Source organism: Coffea arabica, chromosome 5e (assembly GCF_036785885.1).
Source record: "Coffea arabica cultivar ET-39 chromosome 5e, Coffea Arabica ET-39 HiFi, whole genome shotgun sequence".
Taxonomy (NCBI): Eukaryota; Viridiplantae; Streptophyta; class Magnoliopsida; order Gentianales; family Rubiaceae; genus Coffea; species Coffea arabica.
Genome location: NC_092318.1, coordinates 36,547,786 through 36,571,552, shown reverse-complemented (window position 1 = coordinate 36,571,552; position 23,767 = coordinate 36,547,786). Strand labels below are relative to the sequence as shown.

Below are 23,767 nucleotides of genomic sequence, written 5' to 3'. Positions count from 1 at the left end.
GTGAAAAAATAACAATTTTTTATACCCATGTATATATCTATTTGATTTCATCTAAATAATACGCTTAGACAAAATTAAATAGAAATATATTACATACTATTCGTACTGTTTAGGTGAAATCAAATAGATATATACATGTTTTTTTTTTAAAAAGTTATTCGTACATATGATCAATGAGGGATGAAAAAAATTTATTTTGTAAAATTAAATGTGAGAGATGAAAAAATTCATTTTGTGAAATGTGAGAGACTATGGTTCGGATTATATAAAATTTGATTTGATAATTTTGCCCTTCCAAAATGGTCACGTGCAAAGTTCGTGGTAGATTCTGATAAAAAATTAATCGGAAACTTAGATAGGGATCTAATTTGACCAATGTGAATTTATAAGGAAAGTAAAATTATACTTTTAAAGTGAGTAACAAAAAAAGTTATTTTGTAAAATGTGATAGATGTTTTGAACAATTTTTTGAAAAAAAAAAGGGATCAAAATCAGAAGTAAAATATGGGTACGTAAAGAGGACAGCAACTTGCAACAATAATTCAAAACAATATAGCTTGGGCAATATGACTAGATATTAGGAGTTTTGAGATGAAAGGTAAAAGCGAGAAATAAGTTATACGTGACGAAATTTGACCTGACCATCAAATGCGTTGTGTGCACGAAGGAAATAAAAATTAAGTTAAATTTCTCATCCCATTAACATTGGATGAAACTATAACAAATTTAAAAGTTCAGAGTGTAATACGTCCAAAATAGAAATTTAAGGGGCAAAGTGAGAAACCGTCATAATTTAGGAGGTTAAAACTGTAATTTAACTTAAAAGTAATCCCAGCCACACCCAGTTGCCAATCGCAATCAAACTGACGTGGGCCGTTACTCTCCTCAAACTCCCGCACCAAATTTCCTCTTAGATTCATCTCCACACTCCCATTTTCCTCTTACATCTGACCAGAGAAGGGTGAAAACTGAAAGGAACACCAAGCTTTTTAAGCCCAGCAAATTCTCCAGCTGCAAAAATGGAGCCGATGATCATCAAAACTGTTCAAGATTGAAAGCCCATTTGAGAGAAGTCTTAAATTAGGGAGAAAAAAGTGACTGGGAACCTGGGGGGAATGGAGGAGAGTTCATCTGGGGCAGTTGTGCCGGCTGCAAAGGGGGAAACAAGGGACAAAAGGGCTGCAGCAGCGGCTGTCAGAGAGGTGGATGAAGAGGAGAAGGAGAAAGCGAAGACAGAAGAAGAAGAAGGAGAGTTGTTGGATAAGGAATTGCTATGCCCAATATGTATGCAGATAATTAAGGATGCATTTTTGACTTCATGTGGGCACAGTTTTTGCTATATGTGTATAGTAACTCATTTGCAGAACAAGAGTGATTGCCCCTGTTGCTCTCATTTTCTGACACCCTCTCAACTTTACCCCAATTTCCTCCTCGATAAGGTAGAAAGAATATTCCGAGACTCAATTCTGCATTTACTTGTTGCTTATTTTGTTGTAATTGTTCTTCAATTAAACCTTTTGGTACTTAATTACTATTATTTGTTGATGTGGAAATCTTCATCAGCAATGAAATTGGAGTTAATTTGGCACGATTTTACTGTGTTTGTTTAAGGAAATATTGCAAGTATGATCGTTATTGAAACATTTGCTAGTTATTGATCAAAAATGAATTGCAGTTAATTTTCGTGGAGCGCGCGCACACACATAAAATTCATTTTATGGCTTCTCGCGCCTCATGCAGGTGATAAGCAGTTTTGATAAGTTAGGTTGTAAACATATCGCTAGCCTGAAGTTAGGTTGTAAGTATGCATGTTGGACGAAGTGGTCTTAGTATATTCTGTGGAAGATGTTAGCTTCAGAAAGGTGAAGAACCAAATAAGGTAGAGATACATTCCAGATGATCTTAGTATGTAGGATATGAAGCTTTTGCTCTAACCTTAAAATACTTTTGGATATCAGCCAAATCTAAGCTTTGGCCCATCTTGGTAATGAACTCCATTGTTGTGTAGAGTCTGTGTACGATATCATTGTCCTGTTTAAATTTTATATTTTTACAACAGAGTTGTTGATGGCCTGTGCTTCGTGACCTAGGCTCTGATGATAGGTAACATATCGGGCATCTTAAATCTCTCTCCCTGAGTGAATTAGTTTGATCCATTTGTCCACCTTGTGCACAAATCTATGGCATGAGGCACTTGATGCGTGTTGCTTGTTTCAATTTTCTAGTATGTTTTCTTTGACTCTTTTTTTTTTGTTAATATGATTATATTCCATTTTTAATTATTTTTCCTGCTTTCCTTGTTTACTACGTAGCTTTGCTAAATTTGGTGGATGAGACAACTTCTGTCTTTGCTATAGTATAGCACTTTTAGATTAAATTTTTTTTTTCTCTTTTTCCTTGTTTACTACATGGCTTTGCTGAATTTGGTGGATGAGACAAATTCTGTATTTGCTATACTATAGCACTTAAATTTTAATTATTTTTCCCTTTTTCCTTGTTTACTATGTAGCTTTGCTAAATTTGGTAGGTGAGACAAATTCTATCTTTTCTATGATATAGCACTTTTAAATTTCTGTTAGGTGTATTCTTTTGGATGAATTAACCTCTGTTCACTAACTGTCTGTTTTCTATTCGGTTTGTATCTTGAAATCTTTTACTCCACAATGCAGCTTATTGTTATAAGGTTTCTCTGTACCACATTTGTAGCTATTGAAGAAGAGATCTGCCGTAAAAATTTCAAAAACTGCATCCTGTGCAGAGCAGTTTCGACAATCACTTGAGCAGGTAATTTATTTAATTAAGCACTGGTAGAATCGAGATACTGCTGTTACATCTGCCCTTGGTGGAGGGGAGATATGGATTTAGTCAGCTTGTTTTTCTATTGCTTTCGTTCAAATGATCTCGTTCACTGTATCTCTCATAATTGATGCTTGACCCACAATTGTGCAGCATATCTATGCACCCTTTGCTTGCTTTAATTTGTTCATCAAATTCATGGTGTTAAGATGTTAAATTTTTTTAGAGATCATTAATTTGTAGGAATATCATTTAGAAGAAAGAACATTTTTTGTGCTTGTTTGTTACCTTGTGTCTGATTTGATCCCTCTAGGGGTTGAAGTGAAATTCTATTCACTAAAATCTCAATTCACAATTTGGTGACATGCTGCGCTTTGCTTTAGTGCGAAACTATGCCGTGTAATTTGCCTCATGAGTTATAATAGGAAATGCTAGTGAATTGCATGAGAGAGGGGTCAATTGAGACTCATAAAGGGATGATTTCAGAGACCTCCCTTCAGGTTTTGGACAGTTTTACTTAGCAACCTTGTGGTGTTGAATATTACACTGACCTCCTTCATAGTGTTAAAATTAAAGAAAAATTTAAAACCATATAGATCATAAAGGGATGATTTCAGAGACCTCCCTTCAGGTTTTGGACAGTTTTACTTAGCAACCTTGTGGTGTTGAATATTACACTGACCTCCTTCATAGTGTTAAAATTAAAGAAAAATTTAAAACCATATAGATAATTACTATATAACTTTCTCACAATTTCTATTAACTTTCAGCCTACCGAAAAAAAAGGAGAGACAGAGAGAGGAGAATAAGACCTCAGTTGAACTACAACTTCTCCCAAACCACTGCTTTATAATCACAAAGCCTCTGGAAAAAGTTCAATCTCACCAATTAAATTGCACTGTCATCTCATCTGAAGCCAACCTTTCCCAGACCCTTAAATTCAGACCACTGATATCACTACACTTCCAATTTTCCTCCTCCTCCTCCTTCTTGTGAACTGCAGGCTCTTTGCCTCTGTTGACTATTTTCTGATAATTTGCAAAAGGATGTGAAATTGAATAATTCTGTGCTTTTAGAGCCTGACAGATTGTTTGTTTGGTTGAAGAACAGGTCAAATCAAACTTGTGGGAAGCAACTGACTTATTGAGTTGGTGGTGGTCCTAGAAGTGAGGTAGTTGCTTTCTTTATGTTTGGCATTTAGGGAGGAGTGTTACAGTGCAACAGAAGGCCAATAGTTGAGGACGGGTAATGGCTAGGCACAGTTTGTGGCCAATGAAGAGTTGGATCTTGGGATTTGGATGGTTAGGAGAGGAAGACTGGTGAAGATTGAATGTGGAACATTGGTGGGAAGGGGTGGTGATTAGCTGGAGGTAGGGGGAGAGATATAGGTCAGGGAGCTTTTTACCTTTACTTTTTTTGTTTCTGATTTTGATAGAGATGAGGAAAGGGTGTTTTAGGATCTTCAGTAGGAATTTTGTGTTTTTGCCGTATTTTGATCAGCAGATTTTAGGTTTTGTCACGTTAACAGTGAAAATAAGGAGGTCAGTGTGATATTTGAACCCACAGTGGTGCTAAGGAAAGTTGTCTGAAACCTCTGGATAGGTTTCTAAATTATCCTAACCAAAATTAGGTTTTGAACAATAAGAAAGACTCCTGAATTTTTGGTCTATCATAAGAGGCTAGAACTTTGGGAACAGGGTGTAAACTAATCCTGAATGTTCCTTGCGATCTTAGAGAGAAAGAATGGCTGAATGTACTTAGCCTGTATTTGCTGTAAACCTTGATTACTTGTTCCTTTACCATTGTCTATTTCTCTACTTAGCACAGGAAAAATTCCCAATTGAGATCTTTAATTTTCAAATGATCTGTTCGGCTTTAAATACCGTATCTGCACATAATGTCGACTGGTAGATATGTGCTTCTTTCTTTTGATACTTGTAGGTGCTCTTTTTTTTTTGTTTTGCTTGAGGTTGAGGGCACATTGGTTTAGAACTTTTGTGAAGTAAAAACTGTATAGTGTCATGCTGAAAAAGCATTACATGGTAAAATGCTTGGCATAGCGGGTGATGTAAATTAAAGCTTCACTAGAATGTCCATTTGATCTCAATTGATTTAACTATAACACCAAAGTCTACTATCAAGACACAGACCCATTAGTTACTTTTCCATTTGCCTAGTACACTTAGGATTCCGGTAGTTTATACCAGTGCCATTGTTGAAACGAAATACTTGATACTTTGTGAGAACCCGTAAGTTTTCCCATTTTCTAGGTTTTATTATCTTTCATGGCTTGTTTTCTGCATTTTCGTGATTAGGAAAAATTCTAGATCTTTTTAAGGAGCAGATATAGTTTTTAGATGATTTTTCTAGTATCGAATAGGTTTTGAGAAATTAAGAGCGTATACTGGACGTGGGACCCACTAGTGCGAAAAGTTCGAAAAAATTCGGCCAACTAGGTTAAGTTTTGGATACTGGAATTAATTTACCGGGTGTTAAGAGATAAGTAGAGGTTGCAATTTGGATTGGTGTGAGAGGAAACAAAGTGATAGACTTGCATTAATGGAGGTGACAAGTGTCACCATTGGATTGGTCCTTAAGTAAGACTACTATTCCTTTTCTTACCATTGACCAAATAAATCAAAAAAATAACCAAAAATTCACCATTTTCTCTTCATTTTGGCCAAGCTCCTTGAGCAACAAAAGAAAGAATACTCTTCAAGATTTTGGCTTCAATGTTGCTTCAATCAACTTACTCAACCATCCAACCTTGATTTTGCTCCATAAAACCACTTAAGGGAGTGATAGTGAAGTATTGTGTGGAGTTATTTGGAAAACTAAGAGGACTTGTTGCTCTCTCTCTCTTGTTTCTAAGGTGAGTTGTGAAGAACCACTCTCCTCCCTTTATTGATGCTTAAATCATGCTTAGTGGTAGTATGAGATGCAATATTATGGATTATTTCTTGATTTGTGGTTGAATTGATGAAGTTTTATAATTTTTGGGGATTTTTCTGTTTTAATATGAACATGATTGTGTGGCTATATATGATGATTGGAAATGATGTTTAAGGACTCTATGAGGTGGAAAAAGTGGTTAATTGCAAACAATTTCTGTTTTGGAAGAAATCTTGGAAAGTTAGGGTTTATGATGATAACATTCTGCCCGGTTTTGTAGCTCCTAGTTAGAGGTCGAATTGGCCTTGGTTTAAAACATGAAAGTTATAGGGAATGATATTTTAGAGGTGCCTGCAAAATTTCAGGTCAATCGGAGTAGCGTAGCTTGAGAAAAGTCAAAATTACCCTTGCTGTTCTGGTTTTACCTGAATTGGAGAATTGCTTCTGTAATTGGTTATTTTGGTTTGGACTGCTTCCGAATTGGTTGTTGAGGCCTTCTGATGAAATGTAGCCCTGTTTCTTAGCTTTCAGCTGGTTTTGGAATTTCTGGATTTGGACTTGGATAGCCTGATTTATGATGTTTCCGCTAGAATGCGTTCTGTGAATCTGTTTTTGTGATTCTGGTGTAGTATCTTGCATTTTTGACCTGGTTACACTCGAAACTGGGTTGATTGACCTTTTGCAATATTGTAGCCCTATCTCTTAGCTTCGAAACGGTGGGTCTTGCACCTTCATCCGATAATCGTAGTGTCTTTGGTGCCATTACCGCAAAATGAGGTCAAAAACTGTTTTTTTTCAGGGCTAAAGCTAATGCCATTTCCGGATTTTCTGGTTTCCCCTAATGCTTGTATATGCTTATGGAACCCTATTGGGGTCGTGTTTGGCATTGGTTTATGACTCGTTATCGAGTCTCATTGTAATTGTTTGCATGTTTTAGGGCGTGACGGTGGTTCACGACGTTCTTTTGACGGTAGTGCATGAAACACCATTTGCAAACTTGGTGAGTGTACTACCCTGTGACAGCCCCACCTTCCCCTAAGGCGAACCAAAGGGGTTAGCGGATTGCCTGCCCAACTCTCGCCAGGACTAACGGTGCAGTTAGAGCGATCTATTGCGTTCCGGAACTTACAAACGCGCGTAAACAAGTCAACATGGCAAAATAACCCAAAATAAAAAAAATGAAATCCGTAGTCGGCCATGAATAGTAATCGACCCGTCAGAACCCAACCAAATACCAAGTCAACGTTCACATCTTGAACTTTAGTATTTACAATCCAAAGTTGCATACAAAAGTATTCAAAAGTGGATACATGTATGGCTTGCCAAATCAAAAGAGAAACAGACCCAAAAGTACATTTAGGGTTTCAATAAATGAGCTATACAAAAGATATGTCCAACTAGCTCATTTCGGCAACCAATTATCAATTGCAGTCCAAAAGTAGTTATTTTCCTGTAAGGAAAACAAAAGGAATAGAGTGAGCTAATTGCCCAGTGAGAATACTACCCAAGCAACAAAGTTCACATAAGCATAAAGCTTTTCATTTCAATTTATCAAAAGTAAGTCAAGGCACATGTCAATATTGAGGATAAAAGGATACGGGTGGCTCTCAAGAGCCTTTTTCCTCATTTGCATTCTTGATCGGATCTCATTGACTCTCCGTCAATGTTCAAAAGTAACCAACCGTAGACTCCACTTTACTTCCATTCCATTCACCTAACATTCCCCTACCGGGCCCGAACTCCAAACACTGGCACTGTGGTATTACTTGAGTATACCGGAATCGAGAGTCTCTCTTACTACAAGATTCCATATAACACTTTCCCCAAGGATCATTAATTGGCATGACCAAACCCTCGTCGGTTCGATTCAATCAACTACCAATGGGGTTGAGTTCAAAGATAATAATTGTAGTCGTTGGATACTCGTCCAATCGACACCAAATCAAGTACTTTCATTTCATGTAACATTTCATGTAACATTCCAATAACAAGAGAAACAATAAGTGAGAGTGATAAAGTACGCTCTCACTTCAATCAATTAACATTCAACTCATCAAGTTCAAGTATCAAAGCTATATAGTAACACATAAGTGAGTAGTACACTCACCAAACTTGCAAATGGTGTTTCATGCACTACCGTCAAAAGAACGTCGTGAACCACCGTCACGCCCTAAAACATGCAAACAAGTATAATGAGACTCGATAACGAGTCATAAACCAATGTCAAACACGACCCCAATAGGGTTCCATAAGCATATACAAGCATTAGGGGAAACCAGAAAATCCGGAAATGGCATTAGCTTTAACCCTGAAAAAAAACAGTTTTTGACCTCATTTTGCGGTAATGGCACCAAAGACACTACGATTATCGGATGAAGGTGCAAGACCCACCGTTTCGAAGCTAAGAGATAGGGTTACAATATTGCAGAAGGTCACTCAACCCAGTTTCGAGTGTAACTAGGTCAAAAATGCAAGATACTACACCAGAATCACAAAAACAGATTCACAGAACGCATTCTAACGGAAACATCATAAATCAGGCTATCCAAGTCCAAATCCAGAAATTCCAAAACTAGCTGAAAGCTAAGAAACATGGCTACATTTCATCAGAAGGTCTCAACAACCAATTCGGAAGCATTCCTAACCAAAATAACCAATTACAGAAGAAATTCTCCAATTCGGGTAAAACCAGAACAGCAAGGGTAATTTCGACTTTTCTCAAGGTACGCTACTCCGATTGACCTGAAATTTTGCAGGCACCTCTAAAATATCATTCCCTACAACTTTCATGTTTTAAACCAAGGCCAATTCGGCCTCTAACTAGGAGCTATGAAACCGGGCAGAATGTTATCATCATAAACCCTAACTTTTCAAGATTTCTTCCAAAACAGAAATTGTTTGCAATTAACCACTTTTTCCACCTCATAGAGTCCTTAAACATCATTTCCAATCATCATATATAGCCACACAATCATGTTCATATTAAAACAGAAAAATCCCCAAAAATTATAAAACTTCATCAATTCAACCACAAATCAAGAAATAATCCATAATATTGCATCTCATACTACCACTAAGCATGATTTAAGCATCAATAAAGGGAGGAGAGTGGTTCTTCACAACTCACCTTAGAAACAAGAGAGAGAGAGCAACAAGTCCTCTTAGCTTTCCAAATAACTCCACACAACACTTCACTATCACTCCCTTAAGTGGTTTATGGAGCAAAATCAAGGTTGGATGGTTGAGTAAGTTGATTGAAGCAAGATTGAAACCAAAATCTTGAAAAGTTTTCTTTCTTTTGTTGCTCAAGGAGCTCGGCCAAGATGAAGAGAAAATGGTGAATTTTTGGTTATTTTTTTGATTTATTTGGTCAATGGTAAGAAAAGGAATAGTAGTCTTACTTAAGGACCAATCCAATGGTGACACTTGTCACCTCCATTAATGCAAGTCTATCACTTTGTTTCCTCTCACACCAATCCAAATTGCAACCTCTACTTATCTCCTAACACCCGGTAAATTAATTCCAGTATCCAAAACTTAACCTAATTGACAGAATTTTTCCAAACTTTTCGCACTAGTGGGTCCCACGTCCGGTATACGCTCTTAATTTTTCAAAACCTATTCGATATTAGAAAAATTATCTAAAAACTATATCTGCTCCTTAAAAAGATCTAGAATTTTTCCTAATCACGAAAATGCAAAAAACAAGCCATTTAAAATAATAAAACCTAGAAAATGGGAAAACTTACGGGTTCTCACACACTCTCCCCCTTAAAAGAATTTCGCCCTCGAAATTTCTTACCTTAACTCACGAAAAGTTCAGGGTATTTCTTTTGCATCTCTTCTTCCACTTCCCAGGTAACTTCCTCTATCCCATGATTTCTCCACAGTATCTTCACTAATGGAATCTGCTTGTTTCTGAGCTCTTTGACTTTCCGGTCAAGCACTTGGACAGGTTTCTCTTCGTAAGCAAGCGATTCGTCTACGTCGATCTCCTCTGGTTGTAAAATATGGGAGGGGTCGGGATAGTACTTCTTTAGCATCGAGACGTGGAAGACGTCATGAATTCTAGAGAGACTTGACGGCAGCTCTATTCTATATGCCACCGCGCCTATCCTCTGCAGGATCTTGTAAGGTCCGACGAACCTCGGTTGCAATTTCTTTCCTCTACCCGCCGTGACACTCCGTAACGGTGTAACCTTGAGGAAAACACGGTCTCCAACTTCGAACTCTAAATCTTTTCTTTGCTTGTCTGCGTAGCTCTTTTGTCGGTTTTGAGCTATTTGGAGTCGTTGCCGTATCAACTTAACCTTTTCTCGAGCTTCCTCCATCCAAGGAATAGTTGCTGGATCCAGTGCCTTCCTCTCGCCCACTTCATCCCAATAGATTGGTGATCGGCACTTTCGTCCATACAGTGCTTCGTATGGAGCCATTTGAATCGACGAATGGTAGTTATTGTTGTACGCAAACTCTACCAAGGTCATGTGTTGACCCCAGTTGCCTCCAAAATCGAGAATGCAAGTTCGTAGCATGTCCTCGAGAGTTTGAATGGTTCGTTCCGATTGTCCATCCGTCTGAGGGTGATAGGTTGTGCTCAAGTTGAGTTTCGTTCCTAGAGTCTCCTGAAACTTTTGCCAAAATCGAGATACGAAACGTGGATCTCGATCGGAGACGATGCTCACCGGAACACCATACAGCTTTACAATCTCATCCATGTACAGTTGGGCCAACTTGTCCATGGAATACTTCATGCTTACCGGCAAGAAATGGACCGACTTGGTTAATCGATCGACGATCATCCAAATGGCATCGTGTCCTCGTTGCGTTCGCGGCAAACCTGAAACGAAATTCATGGTGATGTTTTTCCACTTCCATTTAGGTATCTCAAGGGGTTGTAACAAGCTCGACGGTTTTTGATGCTCCGCTTTAACTTGTTGGCAAATAAGACATTTTTGCACGTACAACGCAATTTCCTTCTTTATATTGTCTCACCAATAGGTTCCTTTCAGATCCTGATACATTTTGCTACTACCCGGATGGATTGTATACTTGGATCGATGAGCTTCCTCTAGAATCTCCGTTTTCAATGATTCATCCTTCGGTACCACTATTCGGTTTCGGTATTTTAAAATACCCTCAGGACTAAAATGGAAGTCAGTGGTTTCTTCTTTTCCCACTTTCTCTCCCCATTTCTGCACCAGTGCATCTTCCTTTTGAGCTTCTTTAATCCTTTTCAAGAAGGTGGAAGTCGCTTTAATATTGCCAAAAATCACCTTATGGCTCCCAAGGTAGGGTTTTCACTCGCAAACCGACTCGAGCAAATTCCACTCTTTAATCATTAATCCCGCTACTTGTGCCTTGCGACTCAAAGCATCGGCTACTACGTTCGCCTTTCCTGGATGGTAGTTGATAGTACAATCGTAATCCTCCAGAAATTTCATCCACCGCCGTTGCCTCATGTTCAATTCCTTCTGTGAGAAAAGGTATCTCAGACTTTTGTGATCGGAGTAAACCTCGAAGGTTACCCCATATAGGTAGTGTCTCCACTTTTTAAGAGCGAAAACAACGGCAGCTAACTCCAGATCGTGGGTCGGGTAGTTCTGCTCGTGAGGTTTTAACTTTCTTGAGATAAAAGATATCACATTTCGGTTTTGCATTAACACACAACCCAAACCTTCTCGTGACGCGTCCGTATACACGGCAAATCCGTCACCTCCATTTGGCAAGACGAGAACTGGAGCCATGGTCAATCTCTTCTTTAACTCTTGAAAACTTGTCTCACTTCGAGCACTCCAAATGAACCGATCATGTTTCTTTGTCAAGTCGGTTAGAGGACCGGCTAGTTTGGAAAAGTCCTTGATGAAACGCCGATAATATCCAACCAGTCCTAGAAAGCTGCGAACCTCAGTGGGATTTTCTGGCCTCTTCCAAGTAGTCACAGCCTCTACTTTTGCCGGGTCAACTGAAATACCCTCTTGAGAAATTACGTGCCCCAGGAAAGCAATTTTCTCCAGCCAAAATTCGCACTTGCTGAACTTGGCGTACAGTTGATGATCTCTTAAGGTTTGTAAGACAATCCTCAAGTGTTACTCATGCTCGCCACGTGTCTTGGAATAGACCAGGATGTCATCGATGAAGACTACTACAAATCGATCCAGGTAGGGCTTAAACACCCTATGCATTAAATCCATGAAGGCGGCAGGAGCATTGGTTAATCCAAAGGGCATAACTGCGAACTCGTAATGCCCATATCTCGAATTGAAGGCAGTTTTCGGAATATCCTCCTTCCTGATTAATAACTGGTAATACCCTTGTCGGAGGTCCAATTTTGAAAAGACCACTGCTCCTTGCAGCTGATCGAACAACTCATCTATATGGGGCAGTGGATACTTATTTTTCACCGTAATATTATTCAGGCCTCGATAATCGATACACATCCTTAACCCACCATCCTTTTTCTTCACAAAAGTACAGGAGCTCCCCAAGGAGACCCACTCTCTTGAATGAATTCTCGCTCCAGAAGGTCCTGTAATTGTAACTTTAGCTCCTTGAGCTCAGCAGGAGCCATTCGGTATGTGGTGTTTTTGAGATAGGTGAGGATCCCGGTAGCAGGTCTATTTTGAATTCAATCTCTCTTTCCGGAGGTAAGGCTACTAACTCATCAGGAAACACGTCCGGAAATTCCTTCACTATGGCCACATCCTCTACCTTCACTTTATCTGTGGGGTTGTTGATCAAAAAGGCCAAAAATCCTTGCGCCCCTCTACTTAGCAATTTCCTAGCCCGAATGCCCGAAATCAAAGCAGACGAGGCTAACCGACCCCTTATATCCAACCTTAAGGTCGCCTCACCAGGAATGCGAAATTCTACCACTTTTGTTTTACAATCCAGTTGGACGTTATACTTGACTAGCCAGTCCATACCCAAAATCACATCATACCCCTTAATGACCAGACTTATCAAATCCCCTAACAATCTTTTCTCTCCTACCCACACTTCACAATCCCTATAAACCATACTAATAACCAAGCGTTGATTCCCCGTAGGTGTACTAACTTCTAGGTCGTATGGTAAACTAGCAGGTTTTATATCGATGCCACACATGAAATCAGGGTTAACAAAAGAATGAGTGGCACCAGGATCAATTAAAACTTTAGCAAAACGGTGAAAAATAGAGATCGTACCTTCTACGACCTCTGAGGAATCTGGGATCTGTTGAGGTTCTAACGAATATACTCGAGCTGGCACTTTAGGTTTCGCCTCATTCCCCTTATTCTGTCCCGTATTGGTCTTTGACGTGGTTTGAGTTCCCTTTCCGTCTTGCTTTAAGAGTGGGCATGTAGCAAGCTAGTGGTCTGCGCTTCCACATCGCAGACATTTGCCTCCCTTCTTCCAGCAATTATCTTCGGAATGATTCGACTTTCCGCAGTACCCACAAGGCCCGCGGGACGCCGAACCTGAACCCTTTTGGAAGTTTTCGCCTTGGCCTCTCCCGGCTGGGCCACCCCTAGACTGAGCCCCTCTGCCGGAATCTGACTGTCGTCCACCTCCAGCTCCGCGTCCGAACTTGGAGGGAATACCTTTATCTCCTTGTCCAGAGCTGCTTCCAGGAAAGTCCCGCTTTTTCGCCTGGAAGTTCCGTACTTGTACCCGGGCACTCTCTACCCGTTGGGCCTTCTCAACGGCCTCGCTAAAAGCATTGATTTGAGCCACTACGAGGTCCTTCTGAATTTCCACGTTTAGGTCCTGGATAAAACGCCTAATTCGCCGTTGCTCTGTCACAATCAACTCAGGCGCAAATTTGGACAGGCGGGTGAATTGACTCTCGTACTCTTCTACCGATTGAGCCCCTTGGCGGAGTTGGATGAACTCGTCTTCCTCTCTCCTGAACTAGAGGAGGAAAAAATTTCGCGTTAAACTCACTCATAAAATTTACCCAAGTGCTGGGCGTTTGCTCCCGCTCCCATTTTTGCCGAACGACGTTCCACCAAGAGCGGGCCGCTCCTTCCAGCTGGAAAACGGCAAAAGTCACCTGTCGTTCTTCAATATAGTGCAGGGCAGTGAAAATATCGACCATCTTTTCAAGCCACCTCTCGGCGACATCCGGATCGGGTCTCCCAATGAACTTGGGTGGAGCAAACTTTTGAAAACGTTCGAGAGCTCTGTCTTTGCTCTCGACATGATTGCTAGGGTTTCCAGGATTAGGGTTTGGGTTCTGGCCTTGTTGCTGCACCACTTGTGCGAGCAGGTTAGTCATTTGCTGCATAGCGGCAGCGATTTGCACATTGGGGTCAGGGTTAGGTCCAGAAAAGATTTCCCCAGTACCCCTATCCGGTGTGGGTTGTCTATTACCGCGCCCATGGCCCCGTCCACTACGTGTGCCTTCCATGAACTTTACTTGGTCTAGACAAATGTATTAAACCAATATAAGAACAATGCATGTAAGTAAAACCCAAAACTTTTCCAAGCAGATAGATACATTCCAAACAAGGCAAACAACACACATAGCAACAAGCAGTCAAGTCAAGTACAGTCAAGTCAAGTACAAACATGGACAATCCCCAAGGGAATGGCCTCATCAAAAGAAATATACACGTAGCTAATCTAGCCGTACAAAACGATTAGCTAAGGCTCTTTCCCTATCCGCCCTATGTACAGAAGCAAAACTATCCAAAACAAACCCTAGGAGTCTTGACCTAGTCCGACGACGAGCTAGTAGACCCACCCGACGGGGTGGATCCAACCCCAGCCTCGGCCCCCACACATGAGTCCTCGTTACTCACGCCCTCAACCACGTCAGTGCAAAGATTCAGGATCGATGCAGCTCGAACCTTCACCTTGCGAGCTCGCTTAGTCTCGCGCTCTTGGATTTCCCTAAGCTGAGCGCAGAGGTTATCAACCCTATACTCTGCCTCAACTATGTCGTCCTTAAACCCTCAATGCGCTCGGCCTGTCTCTCATTGGCCGCCCTAAGCTGGGTCACCTCGGCCTCAAGTCTCGCATTCTCTCCGGCCAACTCCTTACGCTCCTCGGCCACGGCAAACACTAGAGCGTTAGGGTAAACATACTTATGTCGACACTCACACCGTCGGAGACGGTTAGACGGGCTCCAACGCACGACGGACCCTCCTGGCCGTATCTGGTATGGTATCACGGGGAGCGCTCCACGAGGTCTCTCGCCCGGAGGACTATCACTAGGCTCACCCTATCCGGCCATCCTATACCAAAAGAGCAATGAACCATAAATAAGCTTAAAAGCCATAAACAAAGAACCCTCAAATCGAGCATTTCTATTACACCCAGGTTAATTCAAACCTAGACTCTGATACCACCTGTGACTGCCCCACCTTCCCCTAAGGCGAACCAAAGGGGTTAGCGGACTGCCTGTCCAGCTCTCGCCAGGACTAACGGCACATACTTTCAGTCCGCTAACCCCTTTGGTTCGCCTTAAGGGAAGGTGGGGCTGTCAGATACTTACTGTTATAACTAGTGTCGTATATGATGGAACCTATGGAAATACTTTCATAGTAATGTATATTCAACTGGTGGTGAGTATGATGTAAACCTCATGCAGGAGTATTAGTTTTCACTATGATTTAAGTTGAAGCAATAGTTATCAACGAATTGTTCTAAAAGCTGTTGCATGTGCGCTATGCATGTGCTTGATGAACGTTCTTTTGTCTTTTGGCAATAAGCGCAATCATAGTGTTTTGAAGCTCTATAAACAGTCTTTTAGTGTACTCTGGCATGAGCTTTCATGACTTAGATCATTACCAAACTTCAGAGCTCTTGCGTAGTGTTCTATTGCTGGGAAATGTGTGGGAAAGTGAATTAAAGTTGGTTACTTTTCCTTTGTGCATTTCATTTGCAAGACAAATCTTCAAGTGTTTCCCCCCACTTTCCTGCATTCTGTGTCCTGAAAAATATGCAGGATTTTGCAGGAAAAATATCAGTGATGCATTAATATCCTAAATAATGTACCACTACATATTTTCTCTGAAATATATTTTTGTCAAACAAACATGCATCAGAAATCAATTTCTTTCCTTGACCTCTCTCTCCTGCCCTAGAAGCTATTCTTGTACTTGACTATTGTATTTACACATCAATCTTCATAGTTAGTGCTGTGTTCTGCACCAAAATCTCACAGCATAAGGACACAAAGGGCTCATTGTGAGGGTCATTTTTGTAGAAACAATTTCCCTGTCAGAGATTTGGCTTGGACTAATCCTTCATGATGTTTTCTTATTCTGATTGGTGTGAATCCTAGTATTGTTTCCATCCTCACAAACAGCCATGAATTGATTCAGGCGTAGGCTAATTGGTGTTCTAACATAGAATTCCTTGTTGGATTTTCTTGGGATGTTGTTATTGATAAGCTGGGTAACTAACTAAAATGGGTTGGTTTTAATGCAATTTCCCCCCCCCCCCCCCCGGGGGTGTGGTTAGTCAATATGCATGCTATTAGCCCATAGGATTCTTCTGCATTCAGCTGTGTATGTGCAGAAGCTTGAAGTGTAACATTTGCTAAAATGATGTTTCTCACACTCTCTGGCTTGATTATATATGCGTGCTCTTATCTTATAGGATTCTTCTGTAGTTAGCTGTATATGTGCAGATGCTTGAAGTGTAACATTTTTTATCATTAGACAGGGTTGTGAAGTATCCATCAAGGAGCTGGATACCCTATTGACTCTGCTGGCAGAGAAAAAGAGAAAATTAGAGCAGGAAGAAGCAGAGAGAAATATGCAAATACTGCTGGATTTCTTACATATCTTAAGGAAGCAAAAAGTTGACGAGCTTAACGAGGTTTGTGCACTAGATTATGAGAAGGCATCTTGATATACCCTGCTGGATGCACCTGAATTGGAGCATTTGTTTTTGCTTTTTGCTTTGGTTCACTAGTGTATTCATCCGTCATCAGTTAAGTTGTTGATATTTCATGTCCCTACTGGATATTAGAATGTTTAGTTGTTTTTGTCTGCATTCATGATTCTTCAAGGGCCATGGAGATATTAAAATTGCTAGAAAGTTCAGCCCCAGTAAAATGATGATGGGATTTTCGTCTTCTAAGAGCTGTTTGAGAGCTCTTTTTAAAGTGTTTTTGGCTGCTTTAATATTTACAAGAAATTAACTAGTTTTGAGAAGCTTGTAGATGAGCTTTTCAGAATTACTTTTGTTTGCTATGATGATAGTGTGCCTTGAAATTTAAACTTAATTTGTACAATGTACTTTTTTTTTTGCAACTTTTTTCTTTTAAAACTTTTATGAAACTGTGCCCCTTCAGTACATATCTGAAATTCAGTGTATGGCTACTTGTATGTTGTTAGCTGTACATAATTTATTTTCCAAATATTTATCTGTCCATATCTTTAGGTCAAGTTTGGTAGTACAGATTTTGATGTCGAGGCATTTGCTGTTCTTCTTGGTTCCAATTTTTCCAGTTGTAATTTCATGGGTGTATATGTTATTTGCTTTTACATGTCATCCATTCAACTTTTCTTTTACATTGCAAGGAAGGATTTCTGAAATTGATGATTAAACTGGGTTTTACCAATTTCTAAGTTTGTCTGGCTTTCCTGTGCCACATATAAATGGTTACATTACATGTACAAATTTGGTGGGATTGCATGTTCTCCACTTTCTGCTTTTGAAACTAACATAATTGATCAGTATAACACTTATGTTCTCCATGTCCTGTCTGCAGTATATCTGAAGTTGTAATGGTTGATGCAGTACATTCACAAATTATTTGAAAAAAGTTTTATATGTTTTTGGAGCTGGTTTTATTCTCAAATAGGTGTCGGATTAGCACAATGAAAGGCTAATAATTTTGGATGCAACATTTTAACAGACAGGAAAGCTCAATTGAGTTGGAAACACTTTGTTGGTATCTTTTGGGAAAAGCTTGTTTCTTGCTTCCTAATTTTTTGAAAGCAGAAGTTATGTACTCTGGCAAGTAGGCCTCCTCTAATCTTCACTATGTAGATGGTGTAGAAGTGTAGAGTGAACTTTTACAAGCTTTGAAGGTGGCTTTGTTATGGGGATTGGTTTGTCCTAATTTCCCACTCTCCTACCTATTGAGTCTTTTCCTGATTCATAATGGTTCCTCGCAATATAGATGTAAATTAATGGATAGTTATATTTATCAAAGAAGTGAATATTCATAATCACTTGACCTCAAATTGATACCAAATTTGATTGTCACATTAGTTTCCTATTAAATTATTACTGTAAAAGCTGACATACTATGCCTTAGAAGTGTGTTCACCACTAGTGATATTTTTTTTTGCTTCATCTTTAGATACAAAATGATCTTCAGTATATTAAAGAAGACATTAACGCAGTTGAGAGGCATCGAATAGAGCTGTACCGGGTAAGGGACAGGTTTTCACTGAAACTGCAGGTGTTATCAGATGATTGCTTGGGTGTGAGATCACGTTCTTCATCCATAGATAGGACAAGCAGTGGACTTGTTTCCAGTTCTCGTAGTGCTCATGGAGGAGCTACTGGGAGCTTTCAGTATAAGAGAGGGGATTCAAAAGCTCAATTCAGCTCTCCTGCAAACCACAGGAAGGATGCTTCTCTTAGTGGATTAAATACACAGCCTATGAGTCAATCGGGCCTAGCTGTAGTACGGAAAAAGCGAGTTCATGCTCAGGTTAGCATTTTTAACTTGCTATGGATTTTGTCTCATAAATTTACCATTACAGTGGCTCACTCTTCTGCTTATGTTGCTTTTGGTGTAGTGTATGGTAGGAATGGCAAAGGGCCGAGTTTGGGGCGGGGGTCCCCTGTGTGGTTAATAAAAATTTGTCATATAATTTCATTGTAGTCAAATTTTAGCAAATAATTAAGTACTAAAATATCAATACATTACCAAATCATTATACATTGTAGTTTTACAATTGAAACCCATAAAAACTATCAAACAAAAACTATTGGAGTACAATCCAACATGATGAAACAAATACAAACATGATGAAACAAATACAACTAAAGTAGTCAAGTTTTCACTTTTGAAATAAATACAATCACTAAGTCATTATTGTATTTTTTTTGTGAGAAAAAAAGTGTTATCCCTTGTGTATGGACCCATCGTAGTTGTTATCTGTTGATAACTTTTACAGAACTCATTTGCTTTCTATTCTTTATGATGGTTGGACAAAGGGCTATGGTCCAAAAGTTCACTGTCTGCTGTTAATTTACTTTTATAAGGTGACTGGCCTTTTTTTTTTGGGTCCAAAACTTCCATAGCTATAAATTTATTGCAGTTGGGATTTTTATGTTAGATTTACAATTCATCTAATAGTTTGCTCTTTTTCAACACCAAAGTCCTTATATATGTCTTTGCTTGCAGTTTAATGATTTACAGGAGTGTTACTTGCAAAAGAGAAGGCAATTAGCCAAGCAGTTATTTAATCAAGAAGAGAAGGGTAGTACCATCGCGCACAGAGAAGGTTATAGCGCAGGTCTGGCAGATTTTCAAACTGTACTCAGCACCTTCACGCGATACAGGTAAAGTTACTCATTTTCTGTTACATGAAATACTCGTATGTTTTTTAAATTTAATTCAATGCACTAAAATGGCTTTGTATCTTGTGTTGTGGAGTAGTCGGTTAAGAGTGATTGCAGAGTTAAGGCATGGGGATATTTTTCACTCTGCCAATGTTGCCAACATTGTCTCAAGGTAATTGGGATTATCTCCTTATAATTAGTGGACAACTGTTGTTATCTTCTTCTGTAGTTGACTGAGCTAGTAGTTACTTATGTAAATAGTCAGAGTAGCAACTAATGCGAAAGATTGACCAATGCCTTTTCCCAACTAAATGGTAGCAATTGTTCACCCTGATATTTCTTCTGAAATAAGCAGAAAAGCTGGATGAACTTGAGTTGGAATAGTTATGCTAGCTAGAGAGATTGTGTTGTTGTATTGGTATATTGTTGTTGAGAGAGACTTCTTCAGTTCTTTTGGCTTCTATACACTGACAATTTTTTAATTGTTAAACTATACATGAGTGATTTACCATGTTGCAGTATAGAATTTGATCGGGATGATGAACTGTTTGCTACTGCTGGAGTTTCACGCCGAATTAAAGTTTTTGACTTCTCTTCAGTGAGTTTCAAACTTGCAGCTAGTTCTGTATTTAAGTTAAATTAGGTTCAAAGTGAAACATGGAGATATTTGATATCAGCAATTTTTTTACTGCAATTAGTACGAATAAAGCTGTGAATGTCATTTTTTTTTTAAAGATTTTTGCTGGTTGGTCAGTTCAGTACAATTAATAAAATCCCTTCCAATGAAATAATAGCTCATATAAACTCTTGCACAACTTAGCCTTTGTAAGTATCACAAGCTGCTGCGGATTTTAAATAATAGCTCATGTAAACCCTTGCACAACTTAGCCTTTGGAAGTATCAGTGACAAGCTGTTGCGGATTTTAAGTTCATTTGCAGCATTTGCATTGCAAAAGATAGTTCTGAGTGGCGCTTATGTTTCTTTTCATATGCAATCATCTGCTTTAGATGTGATAGAAGCTAAATCAAAGTACTCAGATATCTGATATCTGTGTATTATTAGGATGTTGATATACTTGAAAACACTAATCTGAGCATTCTCCAGATTTAAGTTCTTACCAGTAACACTAAATTGCAATTAAAAGAGGAGAAGAGTGAGATATTCCTAAACATTAGAACTTTCTAAAATCCTCTCTCTCTCTCTCTCTCTTTGGTGTGTGTAATGTATGAGCAACTTGTTCACGTGCTGCTCTGACAGCACACTAGTAGAGCAAAACTTAGGATTTCATTGTTCCTTACTTAGACTAACTTTTCTCTTTTTATTTTTCAATTGATAGGTAATATATGAGTGGTATTCATAAAAAGGTATTCCTCATATATAGTAGGTGTGCAAGTAAGTTCCAACAAAAGGTTAATCCTAGATTCTATGCATACAAGGGTAATATGCCTTTCGATGAGAGCACATGAAACAAAATCCAGTTCTACATATTCTTATAAAAGTTTGCTCAAGGCATTTTCTCTACCCCTTCTTACCTTGAGAAAGTGGGGCACCTTGCATTCTTGAACTGATAAGCATCTTTTGGCTAAACCTAGCCTCCTCTGTCCCCAGGGACGTGGAGAGCTAATTCCCATTTCTTACTGAGTTAATAGAATTAACAGAAAATTCTTCTCTGGATGTAGGAAACTTGTTAAACTTACTCCACATGATCTTGTCTTTGTATATGTCATATTGGCTCACATGTTATTGGTATGGCTGTTGCTGTAACCAGCAAAATTAATAAGGGGACACTTGGTTTGCTAAGTTCATAATTGCGTGTTTCTGAAATGCTGTTTCTTGACCGGTCCACTGACTGTTGGCAATCTGGTTTGGTTCTCTAGATCATAAATGAACCTGCAGATGTGCACTGTCCTGTTGTAGAGATGGCAACAAGGTCTAAGCTTAGCTGCTTGAGTTGGAACAAGTACACTAAAAATCACATAGCTAGTAGTGACTATGAGGGAATAGTGACTGTTTGGGATGTGATGACACGGCAGGTAAATCTTCTATCACTTAGTACTGTATTAGTAAGGTACTTGTTTGTTTGTTTTGAGGATGGTAAATTTGTACTTTGGACCTAACTTGGTTGATTAATTTTTATATGATGATAAACTTGGACAATTCAGAGTATCATGGAATATGAAGAGCATGAAAAACGGGCATGGAGTGTTGACTTTTCGCGTACTGAACCCTCAATGCTTGTATCTGGAAGTGATGATTGTAAGGTACTATAATTAGTTTTTACTCCTGGAAGCACAGTGATCATGAACAGTTAGTACATTCATATTTCCTACTTGTTCTTTTAGAGCTTTAACGTTGTCTGTGCATTACAGCTGTAATTAAGTAGAGTCAAGTAACTCACATGCAAACTAGGCTCGAATGTCGTATAATCAAAGATTGATGTGACAAAGTAAATAAGATGAATTATCCGTTCAAGCTTGAGTCTTGTTCATTTTTAGAATCTTGAGCTTGACTCTTGTTTGTTTGTTGATAATTAAGTTTTGAGTTAAATTACATTTGAATGTGCCAGCAACCAAATGAATTGGATTTTAGCGTGCAAATGCAAGAAGCCAGTATTCTGTCTTATGTACAGACAGCAGAGACAGAAATGCATAACATACAATACTATTTTTCTATTGCAAGCAGTGCTGGCACCTAGATATGCAAAGAAACTACATGGACCTGGAAAAACACTATTGAGAGGGTTCAAAGGACGGTGCTGAAGACTTCCAAGGATGGGTCAGCACAGTGTTAGCAGAGAGGAGAGGGAAAAAGGAAGTGAAATGGTGCATTTGTCTACTGTTGACTTTCATGTGGTTCGTAGTTAAAACAAAGATTAATTTACTTGAGTTCAAAAGTAGATTTTGGAGTGGAAGTAGTGAGAAAAACAGGTAGAATTGGGAAAAACTGAGAGTGGAAGCTGTAGAAAATGACAAGTTGGGAGTGAAAACTAGAAACTGATAAAAATTGAGCCTATTTTGTGATTGAGCTTTACTTGTTAAGAAGACCAAACATTTTTAACAGATGAGTTTGACTGAGCTCCATGAATAAATCTGTTAATGTACACCTTCTATCATTCATGCATGTGATAACATCTGTTGTAAATCTCTAGTGAGATGTATGAGCTCCATCATATTTCCTTGGATAAAATTGCAGGTCAAAGTCTGGTGCACAAAGCAGGAAGCTAGTGTTCTCAACATTGACATGAAGGCAAATATATGCTGTGTAAAGTATAATCCTGGATCGAGTGTTCATGTTGCGGTAAAGTATTTTTTGTTATCAGCCTTGTTCTTAATCTGGAGTCTGTTTACTTCTACTAAGTTTGTAGAATCTGGTTGATTACTTGTCCAAATAATTGAATGTGGTTTTGCATAATAGGTGAATGCTACCTTGTATCATGTTGCTGTTACGAGCAACTTTACATAGTTTTCCATTTTGCAGGTTGGCTCTGCAGACCATCACATCCATTATTATGATTTGAGAAACACCAGCAACCCACTTCACATATTTAGTGGGCATAAGAAAACCGTTTCATATGTGAAGTTTCTGTCCACCAATGAGCTTGCTTCTGCATCAACTGACAGCACCCTGCGGCTGTGGGATGTGAAGGAAAATTTGCCTGTAAGTTCAAAGAGTAATCCATAATTTAGTGAGGTGATAAACTCAGTCTGAAATTAGCACTGTCACTCCTAAAAGGGTCTTTTAAAGGACGAATGGAATGAAAGTGGCTAGTTTTGGAGTGAGTTCATCACTGGGTGAAATGTGTCAATTGTTTAAATTTGTTGTAGTGACAAACAGCTCCTAGTGGTAAATAGCCGTTATCATCTCCATTGACTATTTGTGACTGGCTTTTGATATTCAAATTGGTACTAATTTCCAATTGTTTTCGTAGGTTCGTACATTGAGAGGGCATACAAATGAGAAGAACTTTGTGGGTCTCACAGTCAACAATGAATTTATTGCTTGTGGTAGTGAAACAAATGAAGTATTCGTATACCACAAGGTCGGTTATCTTTTCTTGAACATCATTTTTATTTGATTGTAGAAAAAGCGTTGATTCTTACATGCACTTTTGGGCTTAATAGGCTATTGCTAGACCTGTGACTTGGCACAAATTTGGTTCTCCGGAAATGGATGATGCTGATGAAGATGCAGGTTCTTACTTTATTAGTGCAGTATGTTGGAAGAGTGATAGCCCCACCATGTTAGCCGCTAACAGCCAAGGAACAATTAAAGTGCTACTGCTAGCTGCATGAGTGCGTGAAATTAATATGTTTATGTGTCCTCACGAATACTAACAATTTATTACTTGTGAAAGTGTCAATCAACTTGATAATTGATCGGTGAGCTATTGATACCAAAAATTGGTACCTGATGCTTAGAAAGAAGTTGTACTAAATAGTTGTTGTGACTCCAGAATGATACAATTTTAGGTGTTTGGTCTTTTTATCTATTATTTTCTCTTCATCTAACATCTTGTAGATAGTTTGAATATAAAAGAAGTGGAATTGCTCTTTTCTTTCA

The 23,767-nt window shown here is 39.0% G+C and overlaps 1 protein-coding gene across 1 annotated transcript; it reads left to right on the top strand.

Moving 5' to 3' along the window:
- The first annotated feature begins 857 nt into the window (after nt 1–857).
- On the top strand, nt 858–23,767 carry LOC113743644 (E3 ubiquitin-protein ligase COP1-like). The gene is made up of 13 exons (XM_027271691.2): nt 858–1,439; nt 2,707–2,784; nt 16,342–16,497; nt 17,993–18,349; nt 19,049–19,206; nt 19,304–19,378; nt 19,726–19,804; nt 21,085–21,240; nt 21,370–21,468; nt 22,400–22,504; nt 22,685–22,864; nt 23,136–23,246; nt 23,329–23,767. Exons 1-13 carry the CDS (start codon nt 1,116–1,118, stop codon nt 23,497–23,499), a joined length of 2,049 nt encoding a protein of 682 aa, XP_027127492.2. The 5' UTR covers nt 858–1,115; the 3' UTR covers nt 23,500–23,767.